The following is a 21,300-nucleotide window of genomic DNA, read 5'->3' as shown; positions in this document are numbered from 1 at the left end:
GCACTTAATTAGGTTGTTCGTAAGGTCGGAAAAAATGTTAATTAGGCTGTCATGAAGAACATTTCTCCAACTGCATTTTTGGAGTTCAGACTCGGGGTCCCGACCCGAAGCGGTAGCCACTGGGCATGAATTGAGTTTAAACCAGCGAGCAAGGAAGTGCGTCCGAGCTATCCAAAAATAAAATATAGTGTCTCTCAAAATTACAAAAAAAAAAAAGAGAAATTGACAATTCAACCAAAATTCAAATTTGTGGATCGAGAAGAAAACCCAGTGAATCAAAAAATTTATATTTCGTTAACTTTAGTTTATTATATTTCAAAAACAAAAAATCACCATTGAGGCCAGTGAGACCAGTTAGGGAAGCATAAATTGTCGACCAGGAGGATTTCTGGATTTCATCAGTCAGCAGCGCCACCGTTAAGCGCAAAAACATGATTTAATTGAATTCACTATATTAACATTATCTACATCTATACATATTCCACTTTACACCGCTTTACCGCTTCACACCTGACCGACTGCTTGTTAAGCAGATCGGCAACCAGACAAGCAGATCAGCATAAGTTATTCCGATAGAAAAAAATAAATTCCGCCTTATGTTAGGAAATTAATTTAAGTTATGTTGTAAGAGAAATAGTATTCATTTAGGGCAATTCCTTTCTTTTCTTTCCTTCTCCCTTTATCCCATTTTCCTTCCTCTTCCCACATAAGCAAAAGCCCGCCTAAACTGGCGTGAGCACAAGAATGAAGTAAAAAGAGAAGAAAGAGTACCGCAGTAGGAGAGCGGCTCAAAAGAGCAGATCAAAAAGAAATAGCTCTCTTAGGATTAAAAGGCGGTGTAAGCTGATTTCTCTTTCACAGGCAACCACTTGAAGCGCTTCATCGTGGGAAATGCAGAGTGTGTAATATAAATGTTTTTATTTAAATGAGAAAGCAGCTGCCGGAAGAAAAATCAAATAATTAGCTACTGCGGCGCTACTTGTTTCCGTCCATTGTTTACCAATAATAATTTAAAAAAAAAAAGAAATTAAAAATGGAAATGAAAATTGCTCATGTTTAAAATTTACCCTTGCCCCAATATTCGCTTTTCTAAAATCTTAGAATAAAAACAAGAAAAAATTTAAAAATTAAAATACACATCCCATATACCCTACTTTCCCTATTCTTAATGCCCTGCCGAGCGTAAATATTCCTTTTTTTAAGCAAACAAAAAACTTACATTTTACATACATATCTATATGTATGTATATATGTATATATGTATATATTTACAAAAATTTCTTTTAACAATTTAAATCTAGATGTTTAAAATTTGTAAGTTAGGGTAATCACTTAGGATATGTTGTCAAAACCTGTGCCAATTAAAACATTGCCAGTTTTTAAGTTTATTCCATGTTAAAAATTAAATTTTAAAATGTTTAAATCCGAGTAAATCTCTCTAGGGGTGCCATGCGGCGTCGGAAGGTGTATGTCGTGTAAAATGTAGCATACTTGTAGGGATCACCGGTTTTGTCAAATGGTTAGTGGTGGTCAAGGTAGGGTGGGCGTCGACAGCTTAACAGCTGCTGTCGTACGAGTGTGCTATGTCCTTGTTTGTCCTTAGTCCTGTCGTCCGATAGTCCTTTAGTGTTTCTTGTGGAGATCAATTCCAAAGCACGCGAAATAAATAAGTGTGTGATACGATACGAGCAAGTAGTCGCGATGTCAAATATTCCCCCCCTTTACTCTACCGAGAATTATTAGCCGGAACCAGCGCGTGCTTGATCGCCCAACTGCAATTTACCATCTGCTCGGGAAAGTTATACTCGTAGTTCGCTACAAAGAATATATATACTTTATACGGTGGGAAACGCTTCCTTCTGCCTGTTACATACTTTTAAACGAATCTAGTATACCCTTTTACTCCACGAGTAACGGGTATAAATATCAAAACAATTTTCAGAAGTGTGGGCGTGGCAGTTTTGGGCTGCTTATGGGCTTTAGAGTGGGCGTGGCCACATGAATCGACAAGCTTGCGCTTTAAGTTAACCCCCTCTAAACATGCAAACAGCTCTTCATACCTGTCATCGTGAAGGTCTTCAACGAGGATCGGAATGTGGGTAAGTGAACAAATCTAAATGGATATATAATATAAAGTGAAGAAATCAATGGTCTGTCCGTTTTATACTGCCCAATCCAATCGCCCACGGCTGACGATAAAGATAATTTAAGCTCCGTCCGAGATTTTTTTTTTTTGTTTTGATGCGCTGGATTGCAACTAAGCTTGCGCCTAAATAACTGTGATAATAATTTGATTAATACAGATCGTTAAGAAAGGTTTCATGGAGTCTCTAGTTAATTTTTTTTTACTTTAAATAATAATTTTATTTATTAAGGCATACGCGGAAATCTTGGAGCCCCTTTGTGTTTATATTAATTTTCTTTTAATTCAGCCCATTTGGGCGCGCCGGCTAACTACAGTTAGCTTTTTCTATTTTACAATGATTTTACTACAATTACATAACAATCACAGATTACATATAGGAATTAAGATAAGCGTCAGCTTCGGCTGACCCTTGTCACAGGAGATCGGGAAATGAGATCCCTCGGTTGTCTTCTATCCAGCCTCCTTAGTGGGCGAGATCTGTTTAGAGCGCTGGCCAGCTCCAACCTGTCATGGTATCTGCTCGAGTGCTGGCTTATGTCGTCAAATACCTTAGCGAGTTTCAGGTCTCTGTGCAGGGTGGTGTTTCGCAAGGTCTTGCGACCTTATTTTGTATAGCCTGGATCCTTTTGATTTGACTGTCGCATGCCAAGCCCCAGATTTGACACCCGTACTTCCAGTTTGGAGCTAAAATCTGTTTTTAGATTGTCAGCTTGTTGGATAGTGACAATTTACTGCGCGGACAAAGTAGCCAGTAGTGCTTCGCCACCTTAGCACGTAGGCGCGTTCTAATGTCGGTCACATGCTTGGCAAATGTGAGTCTGCGATCCAGAAGCACTCCAAGGTATTTTGCTGCGTTCGGCTGTGGTACAGGGGCTGCCTCAATGTAGACGGGCGGTGGCGTTCTTCGCTTTAAAGTATAGCAGACGTTGTTGGATTTACTGCTATTGATGCCAATGTTCCAACGTCTTGCCCATTCCGAGAACCGATCTGCAAAGTCCTGTATGCCATCAGCTGCGTCGTGCTTGCATCGGGACCTGTAGGTGACGTCCACGTCATCGGCAAATGTGGCCAACATTGATTTCCCGTAAAGGCTTACATCCGGCTGCGGCATGTCGTGGCTATATAGGCAGTAGAGCAGGGGGCCGAGGACGCTTGTGGAACACCAGCTGCCACATTGTGCTCGGTGGTCTAGTTAATTGATATTGCGCATTCTCTTCTCCGTTCGCCAAATTAATTGTTGTGCTGCGGTTATATTTTATCTAAATGAAGATACCTGATGATCATTAATATGATAAGAATATGCTTAGGAACGATGCACTTACTAATTAACCATTCATATGTAAGGAAAATAGTAACGAAGGCAACTATGAGACCCAAACATTAGGGCTAGAGACCTAGACATTAGAATCAATTTCAGATTATATAGTATATTAAAATCAACATCTTACTTAAATATTAATTCTTATTATTCTTAATTAATTTTGAATTAGTAACTAATAATTAAACAACGCAAACGTAATCATACCATACATCTGAAATTTTGTTTACGTTTTGCTTTCTGAAAGTTATTGAATAAATACTTATGTACTTCATATCTTGATCCGCACAATTATGAGTGAGTAGATGAAATTCTCTCGCGACCTGGGGATTTGAATTATTTGATCGGCTACAATATGGGGTGTTTGGTAACAATCAAAGGTCAAAGGCATTGGTAGGGTTGGTAGCGACTTCGTGTGTGTCTAACATCATCTAAGACGCCACAAAAATAATCCTAATATTTCCCTCTCGCTTTAATTTTAATTTTTTTGTTTGAGTATTTCCTCTGATTTATTTCTAGGGCAAATTGCTTTTGTATTTTCGCCATGATCGGATGGCTTATTGGTTTCAGACAGGGGCTCTATAAATATTCTAAATCCGTCCGTATGAACGCTGAGATCTCAGGAACTACTAAAGCTAGGTTAATATTAAGCACACAGACTATAGAGACATAGACGCAGCGCAAGTTTATCGATTTATGTTGCTACGCCCACTCTAACGCCCACAAATCGCCCAATACTGCCACGCCCACACTTTTGAAAAATGTTTTAATATTTTTTCATCTTTGTATTGGTCTTGTAAATTTCTATCGATTTGCAAAAAAAACTTTTTGCCACGCCCACTCTAACGCCCATTAACCGCCCTAAGCTGCCACGCCTACACTTTCGAAAAATGTTTTGATATTTTTTCATTTTTGTATTAGTCTTGTAAATTTCTATCTATTTGCCAAAAAACTTTTGGCCACGCTTACAAACCGCAAAAAACTGTCAGTGTTGAAGACTCTCCTTCGCACTTCCACTAGCTGAGTAACGGGTATCAGATAGTCGAAGAACTCGACTATAGCGTTCTCTCTTGTTTTTTATATTTGTTTGTATATATTTTCTTATTGTTCACTATCACTATATATAAAGCAACACCCAGGATCCAGCGCGTCGAGATCTCATCGCTCCGGATTAAAGTGGGGTCCGTCAAACGACCCTGTTCCCGAGTTTTCTTTATATTTGTATATATACATTAGGGTTCGGCTTGTTTGCGAAAGTGCGAATTCTTAGGTTCTCATGGTCTCAAATTGTTCGTTTGGTGTATAACTTAAATTTGTAAAATTTAAGCCCGATCGGATAATGTTTAGAGGTGCCTTTCTTAACCATAAGTTTGATATAGGCATTTTTTGGCTAAAATGCTGTATTCTTTTGTTAAAATTCTGTTTTTTTTTGTTAGCATTTACGATTTTAGGTCGCAAATTGCTCTAATCAACTTTATTTTAGTTTTATATGATAAATTATATTTAAAATATATAAGAATTTATTTTTAATTAATTTTGAAGTGATTTCTTACTGCTAAATTGGTACTTTATTGTATACTCTTTGACAACTTGTAATAATTTTTGATATTCGAGCTCTTAAGTTGTTAATTTCTTGTTATAATCTTGCCTTATTTTTGCGCAACGCTCTGCAATATCATTAACAACTTTTAATTTTCGTACAATCTGAACAGCATTTTTAAAGTCTTCGTGACCATGCCACTTTGATGGATCTATGACTAAAAAGATTTCGATACATTGAATACTATTCAATATTATTTCATGTAATAAAATCAGATAATTTTTTTGAAACAAAAGTTGACAAATCTCGTACTTCTAAATTAATGCGCTTAACGGAATGTTCATCCTTGTCTGCACCACTTGATTCAAAAGCAGCTCGTAAATATAATTCACATACCATATATGATGCCTTCCCCACTCTGTTAGCATGTTGAAGGTTGCACGAGATATTTCAACTCCAGTGGATGGAACTACTTTTGGTACTCCCAAAAGTTCTTCACCATCAGAATATGATATAGTCGAGTTCCCCGACTTTCTGATACCTGTTACTCAGCTAGTGAAAGTGCGAAGGAAAGTCTTCAACACTGACAGTTTTTGGCGGTTTGTGGGCGTTGAGGTGGGCGTGGCAAAAAGTTTTTTGGCAAATCGATAGAAATTTACAAGACTAATACAAAAATGGAAAAATATCAAACCATTTATTAAAATTGTGGCAGTTTTGGGCGGTTTATGGGCGTTAGAGTGGGTGTGGCCACATGAATCGACAAGCTTGCGCTACTTCTCTGTCTCTGGAGTCTGTATGCTGTAGTTCCTGAGATCTCGGCGTTCATACGGACGGACAGACGGATATGGTCGGAAACGCTTTCTTCATCCTGTTACATACTTTTAAACGAATCTAGTATACCCTTTTACTCTACAAGTAAAGGGTATATATACAACATTTTAGCCAAAAAATGCATATATCAAACTTTTGGTTGAGAAAGGCACCTCTAAACATTATCCCATCGGGCTAAAACTTTACAAATTTGAGTTTTACACCAAAACGAACAATTTGAAACCATGAGACCTTTAATTTTCGAATTTTTTTTCCTCCATACAAATAAGCCGAGTCCTAGTATAAATATATGAAGATTGAAAATCTTCATCCACCGCATAGCATCAGCAGACTTTAGGGACAATAGAACGAAGTCACAGAATATTCAATGAATACATTCGTTCATACAATTTTTCAGACAAAAATGATTGGGACGTTTGGATACAATATTTTACCTATTGTTTTAACACAACACCTTCACCCATGCATGAATACTGTCCTTGAATGATTACCAAGACAGTTCGCAGATTTTAATAAAATATATAGAATAGAACCACTATATAATGAAGAAGATTACTCTAAGGAAATACATTTTAGATTAGAAATAGTAATAAAAGAGCTAGACCTATGTTAAAAAAGCTAAGAAAACAAAATTACAAGAAGAAAACTTCAGATTTTGAATTAAAAATAGGATTTAAGTTACACTAAGAAACGAAGCGGGTCATAAGTAAAATCCAGTATATTTAGTTCCTTATACAGTAAAAACCATAGAAAACAGAGAATATAATTAGAGATATTAGAGATAAAAAGCAGAAGAAACAAAAAGTACATAAGGATAGGTTAAAAATATATAATTAATGAAACGTTTCATTTAAGGGGGTCGCTCAAACTTCGGGTTATTATTCAAGGATGGACCGCAAAAAAACTACACATGATATTTGATCAACATTTTTTATTTAATTAATTAATGCTTAAATTCAAAGAAAATAAAAAAAACAAACGGATGAAACTGTCGTAAAAATTTGCCGCTTGCGCGTCGTTGAATCCACCACTGCCGGTGCGACGAGTTCAAATTCTAGCTTCAGAAACTTGAAACAAAAAAAAATGTATTTATTTACTAAATTTTAAGAACGTTAACTATGCCATGACACAAGCTTTTTTCAAAATTAAAAAATTTCACAAAATGGCAGCGATTTGAAAAAAAAACAAGAGAGAACGCTATAGTCGAGTTCCCCGACTATCTGATACCCGTTACTCAGCTAGTGTAAGTGCGAAGGACAGTTTTTGGCGGTTTGTGGGCGTTAGAGTGGGCGTGGCAAAAAGTTTTTTCGCGAAAAGATAGAAATTTACAAGCTATACAAAATGGAAAAATATCAAAATTTTCAAAAGTGTCGGGCGTGGCAGTTTTGGCGGTTTGTGGGCGTTAGAGTGGGCGGCAAAAAGTTTTTTCGCGAAAAGATAGAAATTTACAAGACTAATACAAAAATGGAAAAATATCAAAACATTTTTCAAAAGTGTGGGCGTGGCAGTTTTGGGCGGTTTGTGGGCGTTAGAGTGGGCGTGGCAAAAAGTTTTTTCGCGAAAAGATAGAAATTTACAAGACTAATACAAAAATGAAAAAATATCAAAACATTTTTCAAAAGTGTGGGCGTGGCAGTTGGGCGGTTTGTGGGCGTTAAGAGTGGGCGTGGCAAAAAGTTTTTTCGCGAAGATAGAAATTTCAAGACCAATACAAAATGAAAAAAATCAAAACAATTTTCAAAGTGTGGGCGTCGCAGTTCTGGGCGGTTTGTGGCGTTAGAGTGGGCGTGAACATGAATCGACAAACTTGCGCTGCGTCTATGTCTCTGGAGTCTGTGTGCTTAGTCTCAACTTTCTAGCTTTTGTAGTTCCTGAGATCTCGACGTTCATACGGACAGACAGACGGACAGACGGACGGACAGACGGACATGGCCAGATCGACTCGGCTACTGATCCTGATCAAGAATATATATACCTTATATGGTCGGAAACGCTTCCTTCTGCCTGTTACATACTTTTCAACGAGTCTAGTATACCCTTTTACTCTACGAGTAACGGGTATAAAAATAGCACTTTTTGACTATGTTTTTCAATCTAAACAAAAGAGAACGCTATAGTTGAGTTCCTCGACTATCTGATACCCGTTACTCAGTGGCAAAAAGTTTTTTGGCAAATCGATAGAAATTTTCAAGACTAATACAAAAATGAAAAAATATCTAAACATTTTTCAAAAGTGTGGGCGTGGCAGCTTCGGGCGGTTTGTGGGCGTTAGAGTGGGCGTGGCAAAAAATTTTTTACCATATCGATAGAAATTTACAAGACCAATACAAAAATAAAAAAAATATCAAAACATTTTTCAAAAGTGTAGGCGTGGCAGCTTAGGGCGGTTTGTGGGCGTTAGAGTGGGCGTGGCGACATGAATCGACAAACTTGCGCTGCTAGGACGGACAGACGGACACGGTCAGATCGACTTTTGATCCTGATTAAGATATATATTCTATACTTTATATGGACGCTTCCTTCTGCCTGTTACATACTATTCAACGAATCTAGTATACACTTTTACTCTACGAGTAACGGGTTTAATAGTTATATATGAATAGTTATATGAAATATAGAATATGTAGTAGGGCTTAATGAATAACTACTACCTTGCGCTGCGCCTATTACTCTAGAGTCTGTATGCTTAATCTCAACTTTCTAGCTTTTGTAGTTCCAGAGATCTCAGCGTTCATACGGACGGACAGACAGACGGACGGTCAGACGGACACGGTCAGATCGACTTTTGATCCTGATCAAGAATATATATACTTTATATAGACGCTTCCTTCTGCCTGTTACATACTTTTCAACGAATCTAGTATACCCTTTTACTCTACGAGTAACGGGTATAATAAGTTCCCTTTATATTTAATGCTTAAAAAGACACAGGTTTCACAATCACTTAATAAACTAAAAACAACACGTCAGAAACTCTAAAGCTGCAAAAAGTTACAGTTAATACTTTACTTGTAATTTTTTTTTATTATAATTTTTTTTTTTAACGCGCGACTCCCACGGCCACACCTCCCGCCCAACCGACCGATCGCGGGAAGATAGACGCGATATAGAAGACAGTAAAGAACGAGGAAATGTATATAGTAGTAAGATCTAAGAGTTCGTTAAGTATGTTAGTATTGATCGCTTTAAAAACGGCAGAGAGTCAGAATTAGAGATTTTTACAATCTGTCTTAATCTGACAATAAGTAAATTATATAATTAAAATTAAATTAACAGAGGTAGTAGTTATTCATTAAGCCCTACTACATATTCCTTATTTCATATAACTATTCATATATTATATAACTATTAAACCCGTTACTCGTAGAGTAAAAGGGTATACTAGATTCGTTGAAAAGTATGTAACAGGCAGAAGGAAGCGTTTCCGACCATATAAAGTATATATATTCTTGATCAGGATCAATAGCCGAGTCGATTTGGCCATGTCCGTCTGTCCGTCCGTCTGTCCGTCTGTCTGTCCGTATGAACGTCGAGATCTCAGGAACTACAAAAGCTAGAATGTTGAGAATAGGCATACGGACTCCAGGGACAAAGAAGCAGCACAAGTTTGTCGATTTATGTTGCCACGCCCACTCTAACGCCTACAAACCACCCAAAGCTGCCACGCCCACACTTTTGAAAAATGTTTTAATATTTTTTCATTTTTGAATTGGTGTTGTAAATTTCTATCGATTTGCAAAAAAACTTTTTGCCACGCCCACTCTAACGCCCACAAACCGCCCAAAACTCCCACACCCACACTTTTGAAAAATGTTTTAATATTTTTTCATTTTTGTATTGGTCTTGAAAATTTCTATCGATCTGCAAAAAAACTTTTTGCCACGCCCACTCTAACGCCCACAAACCGCCCAAAGCTGCCACGCCCACACTTTTGAAATATGTTTTGATATTTTTTCATTTTTGTATTAGTCTTGTAAATTTCTATCTATTCGCCAAAAAACTTTTGGCCACGCCCACTCTAACGCCCACAAACCGCCAAAAACTGTCCTTCGCACTTACACTAGCTGAGTAACGGGTATCAGATAGTCGGGGAACTCGACTATAGCTTTCTCTCTTGTTTTTATCTACCTATGAGGGAGATCGAGCACGTGAACTCGTTTAAGTCTTCTAACATTGGTATTATGATTAATCAAACTTATGGCTAAATTGTTTTCATGATTTTTTAGTCTATCTATATATTTTTTACTATATTTTTTAATTTCATCTTTAACATAAGGGATTCCTAAGTCTTTATGGATATTTGCATTTGAGATATAAAATAGAGCATTAACAATTTGTCTCAGTTTTTTTGATTGATATCGTTGTAGGATCTCAATATTTGAGTTGCTGGCAGTACCCCAGAGCTGTATGCCATAAGACCACACGGGCTTTAGTATAGCTTTATATAGACGGACTTTGTTTTCCAGAGTGGTTGACGATTTTCGGCCAAGCAACCAGGTCATTTTCAAAGTTTTTAGGCTCAGTTGCTGACGCTTTGCCTAAATGTAATCTTTCCACGTTAGTCTGCGATCAAGATGTAAGCCAAGGTACTTTATGCAGTTAGTTTGTGGGATTGCTGATCCATTAAATAAAACTTCTGGACAGTTACCTCTTCTTAATGTGAAAGTTATTTGCGCAGATTTTAGGGCGTTGACTTTTATTTTCCAGAGCAGGAACCAACTTTCAATAAGGCAGAGCTCTGATTGTAGAAGTTGTGAGGCTTCCTCTTTAGATGTACTAGTAGCTAATATAGCTGTATCATCAGCTTATGTTGCCACAGTGCAGGTATTTGTAACTGGCATATCGGCCGTGTACAGGGTGTATAAAACAGGCCCTAAGACGCTGCCTTGTGGGACTCCAGCCTTTATAGTAAACAACGACGAGGATTCATTTTTTTGTTGCACGTAAAAGTGTCTATTTGTTAGGTATGACTTTAATAATAAGAAATATGGTGCAGGTAGCCACTTTTTAATTTTATATAATAATCCATTGTGCCAGACACGATCAAACGCTTGTTGAACATCAAGAAATGTTGCACTGCAGTACTTTTTGTTCTCAAAAGCTAATAAGATTTCATTTATAATCCTGTGGCATTGCTCAGGAGTTCCGTGGCCTCTTCTAAATCCAAACTGGTGTTCGGGAATAATAGCGAATTTGTCCAATATTGGCAACATTCTCCTTAAAAGTATTTTTTCAAATACTTTAGAGAATATTGACAACAAACTAATGGGACGGTACGATGTCACTTCATTTTCTGCCTTGTTTGGATCATCATTATCTCTGCGCATTTCCATTGGCTTGGAAAGTGGTCAACTCTTAAGATCGCATTAAATATAAGCGTAAGAAATCGTATATGGTACACTTTGGTGGTAGATTCTGCAAGGTTGAACCATCAATTTTGTCCGAACCTGCAGCCTTTTTATTATTCAACCATTTAATTTCTGATGTAACTTCATCAATACTGATTTTACGAATGGGCAAGCTCATTTGGCATGGTGACTCGAGAAAGTTATCTACTTCTCTCTCTGTTTGCGGGTTATCAATATCATTTGGTTGAAATACAGAGTGTAGGTGTTGTGCAAATGCTTTGGCTTGTTCATCATCAGATCTACGCCAATCGCCATTACTATTTCGGACTACTGTGTTTCTTTTTGCAGGTCGCTTAAGATATTTGGTTGCTCTCCATAAATTATGTTCGTGGTTACAAGAAGGAGGATCTAGGTTTCTAAGATATTCAGCGAGGGATTCATTTCTTAAAGTTGACAGTAGTTTTTTGAGATCAGATGCAGCCTTGTTATAGGATCTTTTGTCACCAGGGTAACGGGTTTCTTGCCATCTTTTACGCAAATTTCTCTTGTTTTGTATTTGTCTTCGGATTTCAGCTGAGAGATAGAGTTGATTTGGTTGTGAGTTTCTGACTGGATGCTTCGTAGATGTAAAGCTTGCTTTATGGATCTTATTTGTTAGAATCTCAACAGCTTTATCTATCTTCTCTCCTGATTTTAGCGATATATTCAAGCTGATACTTGTTTCCAGATGGCTTTTAAACGCATTGATGTCAGTATTTGCAGAAATCACTTTGTAAGGTTTTGTCAATATATAAGCTATTGTGCTGTACCTCACTATTATTGGAGAATGGTCTGAGCTTAGATCAAAGCATTCCATTATGCGCATGTGTGATTGTGGAATACCAAGGAATGCTACGAAGTCTATAAGGTCTGGTATCTTTCTACTGTCAGTAGGCCAGTATGTTGGCTTACCGGTTGAGAGAGTTGTTATGTTGTTATTTTGTATGCATTTATACAATTCTCTTCCCTTCGGATTTATCAATCTGGAGCCCCACCAAGGGTGCTTGGCATTAAAGTCGCCTCCTACTATAAACTGAGTTCCAAGTTTATGGAAAAAGTTCTTAAAGTCTTCTTCTTTGAGAGAAAATCTTGGGGGGAAGTATATCGCTGTTACAGATACGTCCGCATGCAAACATTTGATCTTGACCGTGGCAACTTGCATAGCGTTTTCTCTAATGCTGTCCATAATTTGAAATTTTAGGCCCTGTTTAATTAAAATAGCTGCGCCGCCATGAGCTCTGCCCGACGGGTGATCAGCTCTGATTATATCATATCCAAGAACTCTGATATATGATTTGCTGGCGAAGTGAGTCTCTGAGATTAACATAATGTTAATTTCATTCATTTTCATAAAGATGGATATTTCATTTACATGGTTGGAAAGCCCATTGGCATTCCATATACCGATATTTAGATTTACTTGCATAGTTTGTTTACAAGTAACATAATCATGTTAAGTAAATTATTAGTAAGTTCAGAATGTTTTTCTAGAAGTTGCTCTATTCTCTCTAGTGAAGTGTTTGTTTTGCTATTCCCTGTAGCAATGTATGTATGTATATATGTTGGTTTGTTAGGTGGAACAAAAGATTGAGAGTTTCCTAAGTCATTTTTACTCTGGTCTTTATTGCTATTCAGAAATTTTCGATTAGTTATTGATTTTTTTGACAAAAGTTCCTGGTGGTTCCTTTGCTGGTTGATCAATATTTTTCGGGTAAAGGTTGCTTGGGTGTCGAGAAGAACATTTTACACATCGGTACGTTTTGGCACAGTACGATTTTGTGTGTCCGAATTCCTGGCAGCGATAGCATTGAACAATTTCATTGGTTTTGCGGGGTGGCTCTATGTTGACAATAGCGTTACCAATGTGTTTTACTTTATATATATCTCCGTTTTTGTTGTTTGGCTCGAGATCTACATAGAACATGTTCAGTGGCGTTTTGGTTACACGGCTTTTAATATTACTTATGTTCCTAACAACATAACCTTTTGACTCTACATCGCTTTTAATTTCATTTATATTTGTAGAAAAATGTAAATTCATAACAACGACTCTAAATGCTCTATCTTCCTTAAGCTGATATGTGTGATACTTCACACAATCATCACTAAGAGTTTTAACTAATTTTCTGTAATCTTCGATAGTCTTAACCATTTTTTTTAGCTAAGGAGGGTAAGTTAATTAACATTAATCTACTTGAATAGGGAGGTAATCTAAGGTTTGCATCCCAATTAAGGCGCCGTAAGGCAAAAAGTAAGAAGTTCTTTTGAACCGATTCGATGCGGTCCGAGTAAACTTCATATTGTGGACTCCAAACAGGTGATCCATACTCGAGGATCGGACGGACTAAAGAAATAAATAAGGTTTTGGTCATGTAAGGATCATCAAATTCCTTTGACCACCGTTTTATAAAACCAAGCACACCCCTGGCCTTATTGACAATAGACGAAATATGGTCTGAAAATTTAAGTTTAGGGTCCAGAAGAACACCAAGATCATCAACATGTGTTATTCTGTTCAAAGAGCACCCACTTAAAGTGTAAGTTGCGTGCTGAGTTGGCACGATAAAAGGTCATAACTTTACACTTAGAGTCATTTAAGTTTAATACGTTATCACGGCACCAGGTTTGAAAGCGATCTAGATCGGATTGTAAGTCCAAATGGCGAGAAAAGTCATTATATTGCAAGCATAGTTTTACATCATCAGCGTACATTAGCACACGCGAATTATTTATTTATTATTATTATTTATTTATTATTTATTATTATTTATTAATAATATTAAATGATTTCATTGAAAAACACTTTCTTTTTAACGCGTCATAATATTTTAATTGCGACCGTCACTTGTAACGCTGCCAAGCCAAATCAATGTTATGCTCTATGTTTCGCTCTCGTTTCGTTAGAATAAAGCAAAACCAATCATAGAATTTAGTAGCTTGATCAATTCCGAGTTAGAGTTGACTTAATTCTAGCCAATGTTTTGACTTTAATTTTTTTATTTTTGGCCTATGGGCCAGACCACAGTGGCATGGCTGAAAGGCCAAAAAAATTAGATATTTTTTCCCCACATATAGAATTATTTATACGTTACTGTTTTTGTTTTAGTAAATACGAAATAATTTTTATAAATAGTCTTACCTCTCTGGCAAAAACTCCACGTAGTCGACTTTGTATGACAATAGCACTACGCCGCATTCTCATAAAACGAATTCTTAATCTCCAGCCTCTATACGCATGCTGTATTTTTAAAACGGCCTGTTTATTGCGTATAAAAGATTTTTGGCAATAATATCTATTCCAGTATTTTTGAATAATAACGGCATTTTTATAAATCGTATCTTTTCGATTGGTCTCCAGTAGTTCATATACTTCATTTCGTAAAAATATTTTAGTTTTTCCTATTTGCCATTCCGTAGGAGGCATGCCACTTATTTGAAAAATATTCTTTAAATATTTTTCTGGATTTTCAAATGATTTATATTTCATTAGACATTTATATCTAACGATAAAGTCTTCATGGCTGAAATGTATTGGAAATCCCTCTCTTCTTATTCGAATTATATCTACAACTCCAAGATATTTTAATTGATCGAGAACTAAAGAGCTGTCATAGGTGTTTGGTCGCTTTTGTAAGTTAGGTTTAATGCAACGAACATACCTGAAAAGAACAAATTTATGGTTCATTAAATAGACGTGCTAATTTTACATCCTCCTTGTGGTGTCAAAGGGTATCGTAGATTCGTTGAGAGGTATGAAACGTATAAAAAAAGTATATACAATATTCTTGATCAGGATCACTAGCCGGTCTATGTGGCCATGTCTGTCTTTTCTCATCTTGGGAACTATAATATCTAGAAAGTTAAGAATGCCACGCCGCCTTTAACGCCCATTAACCGCCCAGAACTGTCTTGTCCATCTTTGATAAAAAGTGTTTTTTTTTGTACATTTTATTCTTTAACTTTCCAATTTCCGTCAATCAGATTTAGCATTGCATTTATCAAAATGATATAATAAGATAATTTTTAAACCGATATTGATATTAGGCTTATTTTTTGGAGGCAAGAAAAATAATATTTCACAGGGTGAAATTCACAAAATAACGCTTAAAGCATTTTTGCAGTTGTGAATATTGTTTGCGTCTGCCAGACATAAGAGTTTTTATACCCGTTACTCGTTGAAGTGGAGTGGGCGGATTTTCTGTCCAAGATAAGTTGACTTCTGACGTCGTTGTTGTTGCTGTTGCGGCTGCTGCTGATAAGTTCCTCCAGAAATGAAAAGTCACGGGATCGACTTCAATTTCGCACTTTATTACAACACTTGTAAATTAAGACTAACTTAAAACTAACATTGGGAATACCGCGGGACCGCGGAGTGGTGAATACCTTGCGGGAAGGAGGGAGAGCTAGAGGAGAGAAGGAGAGCGCGAGCAGCGGTGCTTGCGAGCCGTGGAGGAGCTTGGAGTACAAGCATTGGCCGCTTACACTGCCGCTCAACTGTTTGCGCTCTTCTGGCGTGAACATTCTCCCCCCCCCTTGCGTAGGCAAAGGTATCCCTGGCCGGCTAGGCAGCAGGATCGGCCTCTTCACTCCGTGCATCCGAGGCGTCCTCTCCCCACTTCTATGGAACATAGCAGTCAACTCGATACTATGCGACATGGAAGAGGGGGGCTGCAGGATAATAGCCTATGCGGATGACGTTGCAATCATCTTTACAGGCAAATACCGCCAAACGCTATGCGATCTCATAAGCAAAAAACTCAGTGTTTTGTCCAGCTGGACCAAGAATAACGGATTAGGAATTAACCCCTCAAAGACCGAGCTGGTTCTCTTAACTAGGAAGTATAATATACCAGACTTAGTCCAACCTATCCTCAACAATCAAAGACTTTCCTTCAGTAGCAGCGCAAGGTACCTGTGCGTAATACTTGACAGGAAACTAAACTTGAACTTGAACCTCACAGACAGATACAATAAAGCTTCAATAGCACTCTTCACGTAAACTATATAGTAAACTGGATATATACGGCCATCGTCAGACTAATACTACTGTATGGGGTCGTGGTATGGTGGCCGGCCCTGAAAAAGAAATCCAGCACAAAAATGCTAGCAAAGATGCAAAGGGCCGCGGCACTCTGCATCACCAGTGCTTTACGCACCACCCCAAACGAAGCTCTAAATGCCATAATCTGGGAGGTTGAGTCCCAAAACTAGCTGGCTTGGAACAGTCCACAGTAGCGGCAATCAGGCTTAGAGATACCAAACAGTGGAACCCACAAGAAGCGGGTCACTCATGTATCCTAAAACACTCTCAAATAGTCCCCTCCGGGACAGACTACTGAATTCCAACGGAGTACATACAAACACCGTTCAACACAATTATCCCAGAGAGGGACGAGTGGAACTCACAGACACCTGGCTCTCAGAATGATATATGCTTCTATACGGACGGGTCAAAACTACAGAACAGAGTAGAAGGAGGAGTTTACTCCGAACAAAAAGGTCTACGCATCTCGTTTAGACTCCCCGATCATTGCAGCGAAGTAGCAGCAATAAGGCCCTACAGCATTTGAAAGCAATAAAACCGGAAAGCTCACACGTACCAATTTTCAGTGATAGCCAAGCAGCTATCAAATCGATTGGCTTAATCTCAAGCCACTCAAAAACAGTATCGAATTGCCGCTCATCTTTACACGAGATGACACAACAATTCGTAATCAGCCTTATATGGGTACTCGGACACAGGAACATAGAAGGCAACTCCATCGCAGATGAACTAGCTCTCATACAAGAGATGGAGGACATGAGTATACCTTTAGCCTCATGTAAATTACTACTTAGGGAAAACCTAAACCGAAACAAACAGACAATATGGGAAAACACCACACACTGTCGCCTAACACGCCAAATATGGCCAAAAATAATCTCAAAAAGAACGTCAAAACTCTTAAAGTTGACCAGAGCAAACCTCAGCACTGCTATGGGAGTCATCACAGGGCATTGGTTGATAGGCACCCATGCCAGAAGACTAAATGCCCCGTATAATGATTTCTGCCGTAGCTGTAGGGACGAAGAAATTGAAGAAACGGTAGAGCATCTACTATGCCACTGCCCAGCACTGCAAGCGAAAAGACTTGCTCAACTAGGAAGCAGATTCCTGATAGACACGTCCGACCTATCCGACACCGATCCACATCGGATACAAAAATTCACCAGCGCCTCTGGCTGATGAAACTATTAACTTCACACGAACCTCGACGGGTAAAAGGAAAAACACATACGGTATCACTATGGACCTCTAATGGTCTAAGTGCGTAGGTAAAACCTAACCTAAGCTAACCTAGCTGTTAGTCAAATTAGACAACGTTCTGACCATCCAACTTTACAAAAGAACCTTCTTAGTTGGTTTGTCTCGGGCCGATGCAAATCTGCAGTCCAAAACAATTTGTGAATGGTTTCAGTTGTAGTGAAGAACCGTTAGAATCGAATGAAAGCACACAACAGAAATTTTGGTCACTGGAGGAATGCCAAATCCAAAAAAAATTCTGTCACCTGAACACAAGTTATGTGAAGATCATTACAGGAAAACTTCTCACGTGTTTTCATCAGGTCGGTTTTAAATTAGGCTGCCGTTTAAGTCCGATCCAAATTGGTTGGGCAACTCGTTTTATGTTTCAAAACTGTAGTTTTTGGCGCCTAAGCGAAGGCCGCCTCGTGATCCTAATATTAAGACCATGTACTTGGAATTAATGGAAGAATAAACTGCCCTAGGGCATATGTCGCCTACTGACAAAATCCCTTCCACTCCATATTTTATCATTCCCCATCAAGAGTACGTCTACAAACTTTCGTGTCGTGTTTGATTCTTCTTGTCATCGTCACAAAATATCGTGTCAGGTGGGGCCGACAATTCAAGAAGAGTTGTACTCCTTACTAATCCGCTTCCAGCTGCACAGGTATGCCATGACTGCCGATATAAAAAAAATGTATCGTCAAGTGATGGTTCATGAAGCGGATCATAGTGTGGACGAAAGACCCCTCTAAATACTGTCCGTGGCATCGAAGCTGTTTTACCCCCTCGGCTTTTTAAGTACCATTGTCATTCAATGAAAGATCCTATTGCAGAAACTTTGCCTTAATGAGTTAGATTGGGATGAGTTGAATTCAATCCTTTTAAACACAGCTTGGATAATGCTACAAAGCACTCTGTCTCAACTGGGTGAGATATCGATTCCTCGGTTCGTGCATATCGACCAGACGACCAGTGCACGAGTGCACTCAAAATGTTCGGTTTTTTGAGTACTTTTTCCGTTGTACGCGAAATGAGTGAAATTAAAACCAAAGCAGAATGGATAGAATGAGTGAATGCAGAGTAAATATTTAGAGTACTCGGATAAAATTTTGGCATTCTCGTCGTTCATGGCTTGCATAGGCAGCAGACGAAATCGTAAGCTTTAGTAAATTGCGTAAATATGTACAAAATAATATATGTACATACATAATATATGTGTAAATAGAATAACACATTAATAATAGAGCACTTTTAGATGATAGAAATTTAATTTCCGAACAACGATGTATTATTGCAAACAATTCTGATACTATAAACAACATTGGGTTTCTGCATACAGTTATTGAAAAATAAAATAAATAAATTACATACATATACATATATAATAATTAATATATATCTTTCTATTTTTCTATGTCTGTCTAAAGATGTGTTTAGACATGATAAGTAGACAAACTATAAATATGTTCTATTTATGGGCTGCAATAAACATGGGGACAACATAAGTGGCAACCACAGATAAGTACGATTGCAGTGGTCTATTGCCGAAGTGTTAAGAGATATGATCACGCGGGAGGTGATTAGCGCGGTCATAGGTCACAAATATAGATTTAAGATAAATCTCAGCTGCATTGACCAACGCAGACTGCAGCGTCTTACAAGCGCTGCATTATATAATTAGATGATAAGAACCTATGTAAGAATGAATAAAAGGCGATGCCCTCGCAGTAGCGAGTCAGTTAGATTCAAACACCCGAATTGAACTCATTAAGTGTACGCATTAGTTTATAGTGTGAACATTTTGGTCCTTCGAGAAATTCTGTTGTTTTCCCCCACCAGTGGTAAGAAACACAGAAGAAAAAACCAGCGCCTTAAAGTAAAAAGAGCAAGGTTATTCGAGTGATTCTGTTGTTTCCCCCACCAGTGGTAAGAAACACAGAATAAAAGACCACGCCTTAAAGTACTAGGACTATAAGGTGAAACATTGTGTTCTTGCTTTTCTTTGGCTGATCAATCAGCTGTGAGTCGAGGCACAGCTAGGTCAACTGGGCGACCAATCAAAAAATCCTCCAACGGATCACGCCAAAGAATACAAGCAGAAAGTATAAGTCACAGTGATTGTAACGACACCAGGCCGACCTGCGCCTCAAGCAACTCCATTGGCTCATCGGGAAAAGGTCCAAACTTAGGGAGAACCTAAAACTCCTCCTGTACAAGGTCATCCTGAAGCCAATTTGGACTTATGGGATTCAGTTGTGGGGCACTGCAAGCGTCTCTAACCGAATCCGCATACAGCGCTTTCAAAACAAGTGCCTAAGGCTAATCTCTGACGCTCACCCATACCACGAGAACTCGACAATCCATAAGGAGCTAGGAATACCGTGGGTAGCAGAGGAAATCTCCCGATTCAGTGCGAGATACGCCAAGCGTCTAGACAACCACCCAAACCATCTGGCTATCAACCTCCTGGACAATAGTGAAACCACCAGGCGCCTCCAGAGGAAACACCCGCTTGATCTCCCCCACTTATAACCCACTACAATGAACCCCCGACCTATCTACAACTTTGTAATCCCTTAAGTTAATGCCCCCCCCACCCAAACATTTAATTATTGTCCACATGGACAGATTTTAAATTAATAAAAAAAAAAAAAAAAAAAAAAAAACAGTGATTGTTTTCCCAAGATGTTGTCGGAAAGATCTGTGAAATTGATGCAAGACCAAGGAGTGCTGCAGAACAAAATACTGCAAGCCATCAAGGACAAGGCATCTATACCAGAAATAGAAGCATTGGTAGACCAATTTACTACTAACAACAATGCACTGGTAAAATTGGGAGTTGGCGATCATCAATATTTTAATGATAAAATATTTATTAAAACTATGGATGCTGTCAAGGCCTACAAGGAGTCGCAATTAAACGTAGAAACACTTGAAGAGGTAAATATACCAAGTGGATCAAAATTATCAGATTCCGCATCAGCTCGGAGCTCCAGTCCAGTTGATAATCTGGTTCAACTGGTGGACAGAAGAGCGGACAGGGTGAGGCAACAGATAAGCCTAATATACGAAACCCTGGATAGTTCAAGTGAGATTGAACTAGTCAAGCAGCTGGCAATGATGAAAAGTCATTGGTCCAACGTGACGGACACACTGAAACTGCTTGAAAAGAAGTATGACAGAACTGCCTTTGATCAAGATGAGGCAGACATTCTGCAATCTGATGTTGCCGCACTAAAGATGGTACTTCAGAGGAAGTTGGAACAGTTCAAAAGTTCCAACTACGACCAGAACTCCCAAAAGTGGACCTTCCAACGTTCAATGGAAATGCGAAGGAATGGCCAACATTTTACGAGCTGTTCTCTGAACTAATAGACAGCAGGAAGGATCTCAGCAACACAAGGAAGCAGGGATATTTAAGAGCCTGCTTAAAAGGAGAAGCTCAAATGGTGGTTAGCCATTTGATAACGGGATCAGCGGCTAGCTATGCAGCAGCGTGGGAGCTTATCTGCAAACGCTATGAGAATAGCAGAAAAATATTCTCCCAACACTTCAACAAATTAATGGAACTGGAGTGCTTACTGCCCAACGATGAGAAAAATTTAGGGAAGTTTTTGGATACTGCGACCGAGAGCATATTCATCATAAAGCAAAAAGGAAAAATAGGAAGCTCTGCTGACGTAATTTTAGCTGAAATTCTGCTGCGGAAATTTTCGCCAGAAGCCTTGCAGCTGTAGGAACAGCATGTAAAAAAGGCAAGAGCTATACAGTCCTTACAAGATGTACTAG

General features: G+C 38.4%; 1 protein-coding gene across 13 annotated transcripts in view; it reads right to left on the bottom strand.

Moving 5' to 3' along the window:
* LOC26536261 (unconventional myosin-VIIa) overlaps positions 1–21,300 on the bottom strand; it is an 893,412-nt gene that overhangs the window by 465,321 nt on the left and 406,791 nt on the right. For 12 of the 13 annotated variants that reach the window (XM_039377684.2, XM_039377686.2, XM_039377690.2 and 9 more), the window contains exon 11: positions 14,362–14,881. In XM_039377684.2, the coding sequence (XP_039233618.1) occupies positions 14,362–14,881 (520 nt within the window). Of the gene's footprint in view, positions 1–14,361; positions 14,882–21,300 lie in introns of those variants that run through there. The other variant, XR_005562207.2, reaches the window with a different exon arrangement.

Source organism: Drosophila yakuba, chromosome X (assembly GCF_016746365.2).
Source record: "Drosophila yakuba strain Tai18E2 chromosome X, Prin_Dyak_Tai18E2_2.1, whole genome shotgun sequence".
In the NCBI taxonomy this organism is placed as follows: Eukaryota; Metazoa; Arthropoda; class Insecta; order Diptera; family Drosophilidae; genus Drosophila; species Drosophila yakuba.
Note: the sequence above shows the minus strand (reverse complement) of the source record. Positions and strands in the feature narration are given on the sequence as shown.